This window comes from Hyperoodon ampullatus, assembly GCF_949752795.1.
Source record: "Hyperoodon ampullatus genome assembly, chromosome: 13".
Lineage (NCBI taxonomy): Eukaryota > Metazoa > Chordata > Mammalia > Artiodactyla > Ziphiidae > Hyperoodon > Hyperoodon ampullatus.
In genome coordinates this window covers 76,710,554-76,727,531 of record NC_136926.1, presented here as the reverse complement: position 1 = coordinate 76,727,531, position 16,978 = coordinate 76,710,554, and the positions used below count along the sequence as shown (strand labels likewise).

Sequence of the window (16,978 nt, the reverse complement as noted above, 5' to 3'; positions counted from 1 at the left end):
CCGTGAGCCATGGCCGCTGAGCCTGCGCGTCCGGAGCCTGTGCTCCGCAACGGGAGAGGCCACAGCAGTGAGAAGCCCGCGTACCGCAAAAAAAAAAACAAACAAAAAAAGAACTCAATCCTTGACACAATTTACATTTTTTAAGCAAGGTAATGCATACTTGTCTTCTCAAAGGCTTATTATGTTGTTTAAAATGCATAACGTATGAATATTAAATCACAAGAACTATAGCAAATAATATCACCCAATTGTCATGTAGATTTTCTTCCAAGGAAAAGAACTAAAAATATACACAAATCCACTCAAATTACCCAGGCTATATTGGGTTCTTTTGGAATTTTTAAAAAACTTATTTTATATTTAACCCATATGCTTCTCATGTGATTTTCCTTTTTATGGAAATGCAAGATCTGTTTCAGGCATTTGGAAGAAACTGGGTCTATGATGATATGGGAAGGGAAACAGTATTTAATAGTTCCATTCTGAATCATGCTTGAAAATTACTTAGAATGGCTGACAAATGAAACCCTTCCAAAATTAGAAGAGAAGGAAGGGAAGTAGGGCTAAACTAAAAGATACAGTGAACGAATTGTTCTTATATTTTGAAATAATGCATTGACCTTTAGCATCAATGAATGCTGAACTTTATGACCAAATAACTGAATTAAAAAATATTTTTAATTGGTAGAATCAGCTAGCTAATACCTGCCCTTACGATACTTAGCTAAAAGTCAAACACAAGTTAGTGGATGGCATTGCAACAGGAGAGAGAAGAAAGTTAGAAACAGAGGACTGTCCTTTGCTCAGGGGGAGGGGAGGAAGGGGAAGAAAACTGGGGTAAGAGAACGTTTATCTGTCTTTCAGGATGGAAGTGGATGGTCAAGAATAGTCATTTCAGGACGGGGTGGGGCCCAGGGATGGGAGACCAAGGGTGGGGGACGTGGGAGTCAGGCGTGAACCCTCATCCTCCAGTGCCCTTGGCTCCCAGGCATTAGCCTAGGTATGTCTATGCCACTTGGATGGACCAGCGCATCCTTTTTTCTGCCATCTCTGCCTCCTCTGCCCAGGACACCCAAGTCTGCCCAGGACAGCTAGCGGCCATCCTTCCATCCCCTGCCTGGCCCCGTGCTCCCCTGAACAGACCGAAGAGTGAGTTAGGGAACAAACAGGAAGCTATGGGCTCTTATTCCTTTAGTTATTCATGACTGGATGGATGGAGGAATGAATGAATGAATGAATGAGCTTATGAACATTTATTCATTTATACTGTGAGCAAGCTGCCATGGGAGAGACTAGAAAGATCGGGAGTGGTGAAGGTCACGGCAATCCCTACCAACTAACTGTTCATGGCTGCCTAGAGATGGCTGTTGATAAAGGTATGAGTGTGCTGGGCTCAGTGAGAAAGATGCCAAGACGAATTACGAGGGGCTGCCGAGGGCACGGAAGGGGAGAGTGGCCACCCAGGCAGCCAACGTGCATCCCTGGTTTAGGAAGCAGCATTTGAGCTGGGACTTGAAGGTCAGGAGGAGCTGGGTGCTCTGGAAAAGGGGACCGTGCAGGGACAGGGTGGCCACACTAGGGGAGGCCTGTTACAGTGCAGAAGCAGGAAAGTGAGAGATTCCCACTAAAAATGGCTGAGGCTGGCATTGGCCAAACTCAGGTGGGTGAGCAGGTGAAGAGGACCAACAGGCTGCAGGTTAGGGGGGCTGTCCATGGAGGGCCTTGCTTTCTCAAATTATTGATTCTTTTTGTGTTGTCCATTCCCTAGCACCAATCCCTACTTGTTTTCCAAGCTTTTCCAAGTCTCCGTGTCTCGGTGGACCCTCAATAAAGATTTGATAGAGAATCATGTAACTGGTGCTTGATAAGAATCGTTGTGGGCCCTGGGAACAAACACCTCTCTCCAGTTCAGAAGTGTCTGAACCAATTAAGTGATCTCAGGAGCCAGAAGCAAGTCACAGGCCAACTAGTGACACATTAATCACAAGTGGTTCTTTCACATGACATCATTTTCTAGACACAGAATTCTCCAAACTCCAGGTGAAAGGGCTTATACCAAGGTAACCACCGTCATGTCACCAGGAAAATTTAAGACGTAAATCAAGACATGGTTACGCGAAACAAAACCACAAGTATGTTTTCCCCTTTCATTGGTTTTTGCTGATAACCCTCCTTGTGCTTTAAGAGCTGTGACACTGCTAACACAGACTTACCGACGGGTATCATTTTTGAAAGATAGGCTTGTGAGCTGTTTGAAGAACAATCATCCTCTTCAAAAGGAAGCTGGGTGCAAAGGAGATACTTTTCCCTACTTAGGTGGCACCCAACCCTGTCATTTCTGCAGAAACCACTTGATTTGGTTGTAAGTTTTTTTCTTCTTAAATACTCACATATAAAAATCCAAAAGCCAATAAAAAGGTCACCTCCCTCAAGTCCTGAGAGCACAGTGGCTTTCAGGAGATCATGTAGGATTAACTCCACCCAAGCTCCATCCTCTTTCACACATTTTATAGAAGATAAACTATGACAATTAAAAAAAAAGCAATAATGAGAAAGTGCTATTTTGAGCAGGAATCAGAAGGCCTGTTTATGTAGAAGTAATTATGGAGAGACCTGCACAGCCTCAAAAATCAGTCTGGCTGCTACTTCTCCTTAGGCGAACATGAATTTGGCCCACTTGCTGGCAACTCTCTACAGATGTTTTACATGGCTGAGCACCAGATTAAGACAGAAAAAGCAGTGTAAGCTTTTTGCAAATTAATACCACTTAGTTGATGACACACTTTTTTTTTTTTTTCTTCTTTCCGTTCCTAGATGTTTAGTGCTGGAGAAAAAAAAGATTAAAAAAAGCAGAGATGGGCACTGCTTTAACTCCTTATAGGAGAGCTCGGATCCACCTTTTTGGTCTCATGACACTACGAAAAAATTGATCTCTTTCACTTTGGCCAGTGCTGTTCTTCCAAGAACTGCTGCTGCTTTTTACACAGCAGCAAACATCACCTTCCTGATGTTAGCAACTGAAAAACAGGTCTGTCCCCTGGCAGTGTCACAAGACGTGGCAGCTGCCAAATTGAGGTTCCGCCTCCCTCCTCCCCACACCCCCAAATACTCGTGTTCTCTCTGTGTGTGCAACCAGTGGGAAGAAAATTAACCTGTAGAAAAGAAAGAGAACAATACAAACGAACCATAGAGCCAAACTTTTAGACACGGAAATCACTTAAGATCTTTGAAAAAAAAAGTTGAGGTCTTCTGGAGGAAAAACACATCAGTTCTTTGGAAAATATCCCCAAGCCCACCTCCTCCTTTCAGTTCGACTGAGAACTGATAAAGAATTTACACATCAGTGAATCTGTGTAGTTGCAGCAAAACCACAAACCTTGGAGAACAGATTCAAATTCATTGTTCTACCCAATAAGCCAGGAGCCATCATCAGCATGGGGCAAAAGAGTCTCCATTTAGGGCCTGATTGAGCTACCTCATGGTTATAAAATAATTCAAAGACCAGCTGCTAGACCCGGTGGCAGTCTAAATAAAGAGGCAGGAAGGAAAAAAAAAAAGCATCCCAGGATAAAGGTGGTCCATGAACGGGCTTTGTGGTTTTGGAGTTTGGGAGGATTCTGTGAAGCCCCTTAAAAAGTACATATGCATATATTCCTTCTTCTGGAGAGAGGGTCTATAGCTTTCAGAAAATTCTCAGAGATCCCTGACCACCCCCTTCCCATAATACAGCAAATAATCCCCGGAACCAGAGGAAGCCCTCACCATCAGCAGAAAAGTTCCCTGTAACTACATAATAAAACAGAGGATGTTTTACCTTCGCAGAAAAAAGTTATAATATTACAACTGGTGGGCTATTCACACTCAAGCAGTGGTGCAGCAATAAATCTCTATAATGATTTTAAACTGTAAAACCACCCTCCTGGTTCCATAGATATATCCTATGCAGTGTTTATAAAAGGTGCTTCTCATAAAAAGCAACAAAGGACAGCCACTGCCTCATTAATTTGGCCCAGAATCAACAAGCTACACTCCATAAATATTAATTAATCAACAATTAACTAAACAATTTTGTTTGTCGTCCTGAAATTTATAAGAGCTTTTTTAGGGGGAAATTTGAGGCCTAAGTCGCTTCAAAGAAAAAACCCAAACCCAGAAATCTGAGGGAATGCCTTGACTTCAGCCAGTCTTGTGGTCAATGTTGGCATTGTCTTCAGGGGTCAATGCTGGGATTTGAGGTCTAATCCCATTGTGAGGAGCCTGAATGCAAAAGGGCATGGGGCACGTATAAACCAAGAGAGAGAGCCCCAGGGGTACAATCCACAAAGCCAACATGTGGACTGACTCAAAACCCAGCCTGTAAAGAGGCTTATCAGGAGAAAATGCTCGAGCTGAACTTTTCCCATGTTAGCGTCCCTCTTTCCAGAACGGCATGTGACACTTGTCCCCAGATACTGCACAGAGACCAGGCCTTTTTGCTCAGAAGGGAGAAACCAGCAGAGTCACTTACCTGACGCAGGTGGCTGGTCACTGGAAGGGCCTCCAGAGCCAGGACCTCCCCTCGTGGAGCTGGGAAGCCGTGCGTCAGCCCCATCCATGGGCTGGCCTCCCGCCTCTGCCCCATGAGCTGCTTCGGGAGGAAGGCCCATGCCATAGGCGCTCTGGGGCAAGGGTCCACTTTGGGGGCAACCCAGCAGGGGTTCCCGGTCCTCCCCAGCAGGGTTCCTGCAGCCTGCACAGCCATCTGCAGAGCTGGAGCTGGCTGCCCAGTGGGGGCAACTGCCACCTTCCACTTCTCTTTGCAAGTACTTTTCGGAGGACATGGGAATCCAGTCAGTCCTGCACAGAGGCTCAGCGAAGTGGCAGCTTTCGGAATCCACCAAGCTGTCTGTCCCAGTGAAGCACTGGCTTAGACTGTCATTCTCTCCCACCTCCAGGGGTTCAGGGAAAGGCGGTGTGGATGTGCTTCCAGGCTGAGTGAGGAACAATATAGAGTCTGGGGTCCGGGGGGGCCTGTCCACGTATTCGTCTTCCGTGGGAATCTGCCTAAAGGGGTCCCCCTCAATCTCGCTGACCAGGGTGAGCATCCCGGCATCTTCTCCCGGCACACAGGGACTGCCACCTGCACACGCACCTCCACTGTCAGGACAGCACATATCTTCAGAAAACATCTTCTGTTCCAGAGTCAGCAGTAAGACACCCTCACAGATTTCACGCTGACTAGGGGCTTCCACACGAGTGCAGCTAAGATTGCTGCCTGAGGACTCCTGCTGATTTAAATTCAGAAGGCAGAGCATTAATCCAGCGATGTTAGAACATGGGTCTGCTAAACGCGGCTGAAAATGGTGTTTATAGTAATTATTTCCACCATAACAAGTACAAATGGAATACTCACTACGTCGCTTTATTTGGGTTATTTAAGATTAGGGGGTGGGGAGAACCCTCAGATAGAGTACAACCAGAATCAGATGAATCTAACTGCATTTCCAATGGGATAGCATGTTTACACTGAAGCAAGGGGGAGAGCTGGCCCAAATAACTTTAGAACACAGGATTTTGTCTATACCCTCAATCTAAATTTTTTAAAAACCCTGTAAACAAATATTGAACTCTGGTTAGTAGCTTTGCTTTTTGCTGTGGTATGGCTTAGTGATTCTGAAACTACTTTCTGTGTATTCTGGAATTGAGTAAATATACTGAGAATAATAGGAGCTGGGTTTCTTACTGTTGGAAAAGGGAAGATTCAAATACAGCTAAAGAAAGACTACAATAAATCCTGTAGTGTTGGGACCAGAATTGGAGAAATCAGTATGAGCTCAAGGTTTAAAATGTATATGTCTTTAGGGACTTCCCTGGTGGCACAGTGGTTAAGAATCCGCCTGCCAATGCAGTGGACACAGGTTTGAGCCCTGGTCCAGGAAGATCCCACACATCACGGAGCAACTAAGCCCATGCGCCACAACTACTGAGGTCGCAAACCACAACTACTGAAGCCCGCGTGCCTAGAGCCCGTGCTCCGCAACAAGAGAAGCCACCGCAATGAGAAGCCCGAGCACCGCAACGAAGAGTAGCCCCCACTCGCCGCAACTAGAGAAAGCCGCACGCAGCAACAAAGACCCAACGCAGCCAAAAATAAATAAATAAATTTTTTAAAAGTATATATCTTTATACCTAAGAACCTAGACCTAAAGGATATAATGGGATAATTAATGAAATTTTAAGATCAAATGTAAATTATTGATATATAATAGTATTGTACCACTACTAAATTTTTTGATTTTGATAAAGGTACTATGGTTATATAAGAGAATGTCCTTGTTCTTAAGAAATTCACATGAGTATTTAAAGGTAGAGGAACATGATGTCTGCCACACACTCTAAAATGGTTCAAGAGGGCTTCCCTGGTAGCACATTGGTTAAGAATCCACCTGCCAATGCAGGGGACACAGGTTCGAGCCCTGGTCCGGGAAGATCCCACATGCTGGGGAGCAAGTAAGTCCATGCGCCACAGCTACTGAGACTGTGCTCTAGAGCCCGTGAGCCACAGCTACTGAAGCCCGCACACCTAGAGCCCGTGCTCCACAACAAGAGAATCCACCGCAATGAGAAGGCCGCGCACCTCAACGAAGAGTAGCCCCCACTAGCCACAACTAGAGAAAGCCGCACGCAGCAACAAAGACCCAACGCAGCCAAAAAATAAATAAATTAAATAAATTATAAAAAAAATGGTTCAAGAGAAAAAATATACATATGCATATACAAACGTACAGATAGCAAATAATAAAGCAATGTGAAAATATAAACAATCGGTGGATCTGAGTATAGGGCAGGTGGAAGTTTTTTGTACTATCTCACTGCTTTCCTACAATTTTGAAGTTGTACCAAAATTAAAAGCCACCAAAACAACTACAGAGACCAGGAATGTGACTGCTCTTCCCTCCTAGGAGTCTGTCCTGGGCAATAGAGATCGGCACTAAAATAATAATATAAATAATACATGGGCAGAGAGATGACAGAAATGGAATGAAATACAAAGAAAACAGCATTTAGGATGAGCACTGACTTGGGCTTTGGGTTACTCTGTGGGGATCAATCCTGGGATTTGAGGTTCCATCTCTCTCAAGGAAGTACCCATTCACAATTTGACTCAATATTTGACTAATAATAGTTATATCAGCCAATTTTTTTTTTTTTTTGGCCTCGTGCACTCGGCTTTGTGGGCTCTTAGTTCCCTGACCAGGGATGGAACCCAGGCCCTGACAGTGAAAGCGCCGAGTCCTAACCACTGGACCATCAGGGAATTCCCCCAAACTGTTAACAGTACTTAAAGGAGGCACTTAAGGGCTTCCCTGGTGGCTCAGTGGTTGAGAGTCTGCCTGCCGATGCAGGGGACACGGGTTCGTGCCCCGGTCTGGGAAGATCCCCCATGCCGCGGAGCGGCTGGGCCCGTGAGTCACGGCCACTGAGCCTGTGTGTCCGGAGCCTGTGCTCCGCAACGGGAGAAGCCACAACAGTGAAAGGTCCGCGTACCGCAAAAAAAAAAAAAAAAAAAGGAGGCACTTAAGACTTTTAAATTTACCTTATTTCCACTTAGGCGGCCGCAAGCTTCATTGACCCAGTGCCACAAATTAGCTAGGAAAACAAAGTAAGGATAAGCGCTTCATATTATTATTTCCTATTTCTAATTCAGTATTATTGACCACTATGTCAGATCAATATTGTCTTTAAACAAAATCGTCTGCAAATCTGAGAGTGAAACATTTAAAAGAAAATCAACCAATTTAAAGACTATGAAGGCATCTTCCTCCTCCTATCAAAAACAGAACTTTTTGATCTATGTAAAGCCAAATATGATGCCCTAATGTTCCACTGAATATCTTCAGGCACATTTGAGGGCTGTCAGAGCTGCTGTTTTGACTATAGACATTCTCATGCTCTTAGCAATTTTTCTTTGACTATTAGGGACCCTGTTAGGTATTGTAGGGGAACAAAGGTGACGTGGGTCTAGGGGACTTCGCATAAATATATGTATGATAAAAGTAAAGTGCATGCCAGAAGGCTGTGTCAGGCCCCACTGAATTCCAGCGGGCCCCAAATCCGTTTCCTCTACACCCTGCTGCTTCTCAGAAGAAAGAAGAATGTGTTCTGTGGCATGTACAAAGTATATCTTCCTTAACTTTTAAAAATAGAACTGATGAAACTTAAAAGGTCAAATCTATGAATTAAAAAAAATCTATGAATGTATGTAATACAAATATAAAATTTTATCCCACCTCCACTGAATATTTGATGTTGAATTCACTATAAAGACTAAAGCTAAGAGGTTGTCCATTTTCCACTGGAAGATAATGACGTCATCATAATAGGTAATGATACCTCTTACATGACCTTGCCTGGTCTATTTAACCTCTCTGAGCCTCAGTTTCCACATCATAAAACGGGGGAAATAATAATGCCTCCCTCTCAGTGCCGTCGTGGAGACTTAGGACACGTAAAATATGTAGAGCAGTGTTGGCACATGATAAATATTTAATATGTCAGTTACGACTATCCTCATCATTATTATTTGTGCTTATTTTCTATCACTTTAAAATTATATAAAAATAAAGATACTCCAAATAAAAGGTAAGTTGCAGCCCTTTCCTTTTAGGGATCAGGAATAGACAATTACAGATGATACTGAAAATAACATTTGTACACAGAGGTGGTAATTACTCAAAACTACTATGACAATCTCTCTCCTGGTTGATTGCGAAAGCCCTCCTTACTGGTGGGTCTGCATCCACGCTTTCTGCACCCCCAAATTTGTTTTTATTACTGAAATAGCCAAAAACTACAGGGTTGTTCTGCCTCGCTCTGCTCAGGATGGGAGCACATTTCTTAGCAGTTTCATGTCACACTGGTTCTGACTTTCTGCTCCAGCTGCGCTAACCTTCCAATCCCCCCAACTTGCTCCGCTCCCCCCAGTCATGCAATTCTCTTTGCATGGAATGCTTTTGATCCTCCTTAGCTCCCCTTGGGCTAGTTCATTCCAACTTGTCTTTCAGATCTCAGGTCCCCTGCCTCCACCCTGGGAGGCCCTGGCCGACCCTGAGGCTGGACAGACAACTCTGTCACCCCTGGAGCTCTTGCACCTCCCTTTCCACACTCAGCCTCATTCTATGGGCCAGTCACTGCCTTGCTCACAGAGAAGCTTCTTCCATGAGGGCACTGGCTCTGTGTGTGTTGCTCAGTATTGAGACCCCAGTGTCTGTCCAGTCCCTGGTGGCCAAAAAACATGTGTTGAATGAAGGGATGAAGAGAAAGCTGACAGTCACACATCCCGACTCAGTGATGGGCAGGCCCATTGCCTTTGGCATTGGTAAGATATGGCCAAAAGAGATTATCACAGAGACAAAAACTAAAGAATAAAACACTGGGAGTCTGTTTATCTCATGCAAACATGGCTATATGAGTGAGCAATCCATCAGCATCTCTGAGCATGCATTATTCAAATCCCCAGTTCCCATGCTGGGGAGGTGAAGTTGCATTAAATAACAATACTCAATAATGATAGACTTTTTAAACAGTTAATTCCAACTTTTCCTCTTCAAATACTCTCTGCTTAACACTGGCATCGTCAGTCACCATCTTCCCTCTTTAAGCTTTTGATTGCCCAGTGTTACATTAGGCGATGGAATGTTAATGGAAATAGTAAGATATGCAGGATTTCATCTATGGGTGTGACTGTGAGAGAACTGATGGAATCACAGCAAAGCAAAGGTGGACAAAACAAGTGAGCAACTGAAAATGCGAAAGGATGGTGAGACCACAGGTGCTTCAAAAGACAACGATGTGGGGCTTCCCTGGTGGCGCAGTGGTTGAGAGTCCGCCTGCCGACGCAGGGGACACGGGTGCGTGCCCCGGTCCGGGAAGATCCCACATGCCGCGGAGCGGCTGGGCCCATGAGCCAGGGCCGCTGAGCCTGCACGTCCGGAGCCTGTGCTCCACAACGGGAGAGGCCACAACAGTGAGAGGCCCGCGTACCGCAAAAAATAATAATAAAATAAAAAATAATAATAATAAATAAATAAAAGACGATGATGTGCGCTAAGCTTAGGAAATGTAGTGAAGCCTTGAACAGTTTCTTAAAAATTATACTTTGTAGCTTTGTAGTATAAAAGTCAAACAGGATGTGATGTTAAAAGACACTATCAAACAATTTTTTTGTGTGGAAAAACTATTCCCAATAAACAAGACGACACTTGATTATTCATTCTAAGAATGAGCACCTGCATTTTACTGAATATAAGACGACTTATTTTCAGAATTTTAAATGCACCTATCAGGGGAACACCCCAGTCAAAACTTTCCATCTGTCATATACCTGAACATTTTGTCTCTGTTTTAATTAAGTAATTAATTAAATTTAAGTAATTAAAAATGTTTGTATTCTAGGATAAATGCAACCTCTGTATATCTGACACTATATAATCTATACAACAGTCATTGGTTTCCTGCACCTAGAATATTTTTGTTTGCATATACATAAACAGGCACAATGGATTTTCGATCGTTTGTTTGTTTGTGTTTGTTTTGCCAGAGAACAATGAATTAGGTATAAAGCGTGTGTCACCTTAGTTTAAACAGATCACCAGAGGCAGTCAGAGGGCAATATACGCCTCTTCAAAGCATACACCTAGAAATGTATCTACTGGCTTTAAGATTCATTTTCAAAACCCACCATAGACACAATACCTGTTAGTGCTTTCCCTTTTTTCCTATAGTAAACACCAAAGATGACAGCAGCAACTAATGCCACAGATATGAAGAGAAGCAGAATAATTAAACTGGGCAAGTATATCTGGGGTTCTGTGTTGGAAGAAAATGAGAAAAATGGCATTAAAGATTGTTTATTTTTACTTTCTCCATTTAAAAACATAACCCTTTCAATCAAATCCCAGAATCAAGGGTGTTGGTGTGGAATAAAAGCAATAGGAAGGTCCCCGGCCCTGACCGTAGGTTTGTCAGGGAGACCTCCCATTCAAAAGGGTGAAATCGACAATGCAGCCCCATCCTGCCAGCTGCCATAGCTCTGAGGGGCCAGCCCAGGACCATATTTCAATGCTTCTACTTTAGAACAACTCTAATAGGGATGCCCACACCATCCATCATCTTTGTTTACCTACAGAACACTTCATTCTCTCTAGGTGGATGGGCTCTGGAGGCAAAAGGAAGCCCCTTATCAAATCTCTTTCCAAATAACAACATGGCACCAGGGCTTTGCTGGTCATGAGAACGGAACCACAGCCATCCTGCGAAGTGTTTCAGGTACTTCATCAAAACACAATGAGGACTCAACCATTTTTTTAATCCCCCCTTGATCACTTAAATGCTAGTACCTTTATATTATAAGCTCTTGGTTTACATGACCTGGTTTCCAGACTCTTGCTTTTCCTCTCCTTCTGTCTTTTTTTTTTTTTGGCTGCATTGCTGCTGTACGCTGGCTTTCTCTAGTTGCGGCGAGCGGGGGCTACTCTTCGTGGCGGTGTGTGGGTTTCTCATTGCCGTGGCTTCTCTTGTTGCAGAGCTTGGGCTCTAGGTGCACAGGCTTCAGTAGTTGTGGCACATGGGCTCAGTAGCTGTGGCTCACAGGCTCTAGAGTGCAGGCTCAGTAGTTGTGGTACATGGGCTTAGCTGCTCCGTGGCATGTGGGATCTTCCCGGACCAGGGCTTGAACCCGTGTCCCCTGCACTGGCAGGATTCTCAACCACTGCGCCACCAGGGAAGCCCTCTCCTTCTGTCTTTTTTAAGACAATGTTTTATTCCCTCAGTTATTTTGAATGTTCTCTTAATGGTCTTTTTAAAATGCTGCTCTGACTGTGCAATTCCTTATCCAGAATGCTTTGGTGTTCTCCTGTTTGCCAAAATGTCAAAGCTAAGGCCTTGATTTTCTTAGTCCACGTTCATCAACCCCATCGCTCTGTGGCCTAGGTTCTCTTGCCTCATTAGAAAGGTTTTCTTGCCACTTATGCCTCCTCCTGTGCTGTGATACCTGGACCCACCTTCACAGCATCTCGCTCACCTGGGTAAGCAGCTTCCGCCATTAACTGTCAACTTTCTGTCAAGCATTGAAACTGTACTTGAGATTGATTTGATCTACAGGATGTTCCAGAAATAATAACTATCTTCTAACAAGTTGCTAACTCTGGCTGGTGACCAAAATCTCCCATAGGTACCCTACTGTGACCACTGTGACCACCACCATCCTATCACATTTGGGCATTTTAATTTATGTTTGCACCTCAGTTTTCTTTCTTTTTTTGGCACATATGAATAAATTACTAGTTATCCATTCCACAGTAGAAAATTATCAAATAAACAACATATCTGGAATTAAAATACTAATAAAAATGAAATACTGAGTTGACCATGGATAGGACGAGATGAAAAGGGAGAAATGGACGCCTCTGGATATAGCATGTAATTCGGGAGAAATCTAGAAGAGCTGACTAGACTGGGGCACATCTACCCAACCAACCTGCTCTATTCAACATACCATTTGGTGGTTTTGTAGGTGGAAGAGAACTACAAACCACATCTGACTTATCGGTCCCGTGAAGTGCTTCTGTCTCTCCAAGAATGGTACAGCTGTGAGGGGAAAGATAGGTAAGTGCTTTGGTTTTATATTCTTATTAAAAAAAAAAAAGCTACAAAAGGTTCTATCCCTTTAGATTGCAAGCTCATTCAGGAGAGGAACCAGGTCTTTGTGGATGTTTGAATCGCCTGTGTCTATCCACACATCATTAACGTGGACAAAGGCAATAGTAACTACTGCCAGTGTTCTCTAAGAACTACTCTGAGAGCTGGTCCAAAAGAGGAAAGATTGGTGTCTTCAGTAAAGAAGATTCCAAATTCAATTACCATGGCTAAGTGATCAACTTTGGATGAATACCCTTTCGAAGTTGAAAAGACAGAAAATCTTTTCAAAATAAAGCTTGGATAAGTGGATCAGAAAATAAATATTTTACGAGAATTAATTTATTGGGAAGTAAAAGAATTATGACATTGATTATGAGTATTCAACAACAAGCATGCCATGAAAGGACTCAGGAATTTCACTCTGGATATACTCACATAAGTGTGAGATAGTATATAGAAAAGATGATTCATTGCAAACTTATTAACTACTCCAAAAGCCTGCAAACCACTTAAATGACTATCAATAGAGAGCTTATTAAATAAATTATGGTACATCTCTATGATGACATACTATGTAGCTATAAAAAGCCACAAAGATCTAAGTGAACTAATATGGAATGAGCTTCCTTCAGGATATATTATGCGGAAAAAAAAACCCCAAGTGTGTAAACATTTATTTAAACAGGAGGCTTCTATTTGCACATACACCACACACAAACACATCTTTGCACAAGTAAACCAGTGATGCTGGGAAGCTGGGAAAAGTGGGACTGGTGAGTGACAATAAGCATCTTAAGTAATTTGCAACTAAATAAGGTTAGAAAAAAGGGAAAAAGCAGCTGCAACTATAAGTCAAAGCTTCAGTCAAACTGAATCTAACAAGCAATACACAACTCCTGTCACACATCAGGGTGAAGACCGGCTGCACTGGTTTATGTCCCTCACGCCCAATTGACAGACTTTTTCTGCTGTGAACCTGGCTTCCAGAGGAAGCCTCATCAAACGGAATCAGTCTGTTTTCAAAACAGACAAGACAGCAGAGGCTGAGTTGGGTTTCAAATCAACAAACCCTCTGGGTTCCTTCGTTGTCACTTACTTGGTCCAGGGTTTGCATTTTTCTGTGGAGGAAGAGGCGTCGGAGAAGTAGCCTGCGAGGCAGGGCTCGCACACCGTGTCCTTGTTGAGCTGCACTGTCAAAAAGACCAACGGACAGAAGAACACAAGACAAACGAGGACACTTAGAGATCGGCCAGGAGGATGGTCCAGAGGGACCAGAGATCAGAAGCGCCCCGCCTGCCTCTTGCCTCCCCATTCCTGCCCTCACCACCTGCGGCCGGTGGCTGAAGTCCTCACAGACTTCAGCGGGCCCGAGACCCCACAGCAGGTGACAGCACTGTGTCCAGAGGGGAACTGGCTCACTGTCAGGGCGCCAACGCCAGATCTGAATTAGATCCAGCTCTCTGGTCCGGACCCTCTGCTGGTCAGAGCCACCGTCCTGGTCACCGATCCTTTGTTTCCTGGCCAGGGAGCCTGCTATCTGTTTTGTTTTAATCAAGCACCTGTCTGTTCTCCCCTGTCTCCCCTTTGGGGCTTACACCAGGCTTTGGGTACAGAGAATGGCAGCCCATTTACTGCTTTTAAAGGAAACTTCTTGTCTTGACCCTTTCTGATCAATACTCTCACCAGTCTAAGTATCGGAGTGTTGACAAAGTTTTCAAAACAAAGAGAAAAGAAGAAAAAGAACCGACCTACACTATAGGTCTCCTTCCCTTAAACCAAGGGTTGGTAGTAACAGTTTTCTACAAAGAGCCATACAATAAATATCTTAGGCTTTGCAGGCCTTCTGGTCTCTTCAAATTACTTGTAGTGTGAAAGAAGTCACAGATAATGTGTTTAAAAAAAATGGATGGGGCTGTGTTCCAATAACATCCTATTTACACAGACACAAGTGGTGGAATGGATTGAAAGCAGGAATTGATCCTGGTTAGTGAGCTGTCTTCACCTCTCTCATATTCCACATGAACTACATTATCAAAATAGGAAATGTCTCAGATTTCCTATGTCTATTACCTTTACTGCAATTGACACATGATGACCCTTTGGTAATTCCAGTAAAGAAGGACATTGGCTACCATGTGATACCATAATAAGCAACTGGCTTGTGCCAAAACCACAAATTACTCTTGAAATTAGTAGCACTTCTGTGGTTTATTTTCATGAATAAAACCCTAAAATAAGGAATTACATTTTCTTTGTCCAAAGTCAAGTGGGAAGTACATTCTTGATGTCTGCAATTGCCTCAGTAAGTAGGGTACCCACCCCTTACTCTAGCAATTTGATTTGCCTTGAAATGATATCAACAAAGGTGCATTTAACAGCTAGTCACTCGTATTAATTCAAACAGCTTTTAAAAAGATAAACACTCTCTGGAAGAGTAACCCTTAAAAACAAAGCGACTTCCTCAAGGGGCTGCAAGGCACGAAGAGCTCGAAGGGACACGACTTTCACGTCTGCTCTTTGTAACACTGACCTGCTGGGGGCATCCTGCACATTCTCCTTTCTCTTTTTTCCTTTCACAATCACACTCCCACTTTATAAAAGAAGGCACACTTCATACCTTCTCCAAATCCTACCACAGTGCCAAGCTTCTGAGATGCCAAACAAAGCAACAAGTCAAAATAGTGGTGATGGAAAAAAGCTCCTGCATTCAGAGCACCTCATTACAGCTTCTGTCTTTCCCTATCTATTAAGGGCAAGGGTGTGACAACAGATATGGGGTACTTGGGATCAGGTTCAGTTGTTCTGAGTTCAAATATACTGCAAGGCAGGGGTAAAATTTTCAGTCATCCACGTCACGCCCTCTACCCTCCACCTCTTGCTGAAGAATGCACCATTTCCAAAGGAGCAATGCAGAGAGGACACTGACCAGGAAAAAAAAAAAAAGCAGAAAGGGACCAGCACCTTTTTTCATGCAGCTAACAAACTTTTGCAAAGGCTCTGGGTCTTGCCTATATCTCAGAACCAGAATTCAGAAGGGAGCAGGCTGTCATAGGGAGATTTATTTTAGTAATTAAAAAATCGTCAGACTTCTTCCCACGAGAAAGCCTGTCTGGTTTAATTGAAGGACTGACTGTGTCAGACTCTGTGATGGAAATTTTCCTCCATACGAAATGAAATGAATAATATTTTTAATTCTCCCAACCCTGTGTTTTACTTTGATAATTATAATATAGCAAAATATAATATATTCATCTTTTGGACCAACTGTGTATAATAATAACCGTAGTAGCAACTCAGTCCAGAAGAAATGTTTTTATGCTTAGAACCCGGAGTCACAAGAAATTTTAAAAAATTAAAATTTCAAATAGGTGCATTTTTTTTCATGTGAAAGAGTATGAAAAGGTGATTAGCATAACTCCCCCGAGCCTAAAAATACATTAGGATAAAACTCTGTGGGGAAGGTGAAATGGATACAAATCAAAGGAGAGAAAAGAACTATATAAAATTTCCAACAGTTAAAGACGATCAGTGCATTTTTAAATGGATGATGATGGCTATTCAGTTGCTATCCCATGTTTTCATTCCGCTGAATACTTTAGAAAGTGTAACTTACTGCTGTTCCAATTCCCTGGAAACTAAGTCCTTAAGCGACTCTTTCAATTTGTAATAAAAATGTTTAGCTGTCTATTTAAAATTTTGGCAGGAGGTGCACGATTTTCAAAATTCTCCTAAGAGGGTGGACATGTTTTTAAAAGAAGTTTGGGGACCCCTGCATGATCCGGTTCCCCCCTTAGTGGGCATGGGAAGGTTCGAAAGGAGGAGCCTTGAGAAGAGCGCGTGGGCCGAGCTCTCACATTCCCCCGGAGGCGCACAACCTGGGGTCCGTTCCCAGGGAACCCTCAGCCTCCTCCAGCGCCCCCTGGTCCCGCAGAGTGGATTGACTCAGGGAAGCCGTCTGAGAGGCCGCTTTGGCCTGGGGGTACTTGCACGGCTTTGGGAGCGCTGCCAGACGCGGGACCCCGGCTCGTACCCGGGAGCCGGGCGCCGAAGCCGGGCGCGCACTCGGCGTTGCGGCGGCAGCAGCGGCAGTCCTCGCTCCAGTGGTACCCGGCGGTGCAGGCGCAGCGCCGCGGAGCCGTCCGGTTGCCGGGCTCCACGGCCACCAGGGCCTTGCCTGCGGGAGAGAAAGACAGGGCGGCGAGGCAGCGGGAGCAAGGGCGGATACACACCTTCCACCTCGTGCCACTCGCTCTCCAGCACCACCAGCCCCAAACCACCCAGACCCCCCGGACGCAGCGCA

At 44.0% G+C, this 16,978-nt stretch overlaps 1 protein-coding gene across 3 annotated transcripts in view; it reads right to left on the bottom strand.

Annotated features, from left to right (window-relative positions):
* TNFRSF11A (TNF receptor superfamily member 11a) overlaps positions 1–16,978 on the bottom strand; it is a gene marked incomplete at both ends in the record, with an annotated part of 55,819 nt that overhangs the window by 8,823 nt on the left and 30,018 nt on the right. Inside the window, 6 exons of one of the 3 annotated variants that reach the window (XM_079718270.1) lie at positions 4,508–5,267; positions 7,577–7,629; positions 10,735–10,848; positions 12,536–12,627; positions 13,775–13,868; positions 16,709–16,852. In XM_079718270.1, the coding sequence (XP_079574396.1) occupies positions 4,508–5,267; positions 7,577–7,629; positions 10,735–10,848; positions 12,536–12,627; positions 13,775–13,868; positions 16,709–16,852 (1,257 nt within the window). The remainder of the gene's footprint in view (positions 1–4,507; positions 5,268–7,576; positions 7,630–10,734; positions 10,849–12,535; positions 12,628–13,774; positions 13,869–16,708; positions 16,853–16,978) is intronic. The other 2 variants (XM_079718271.1, XM_079718272.1) reach the window with 2 other exon arrangements.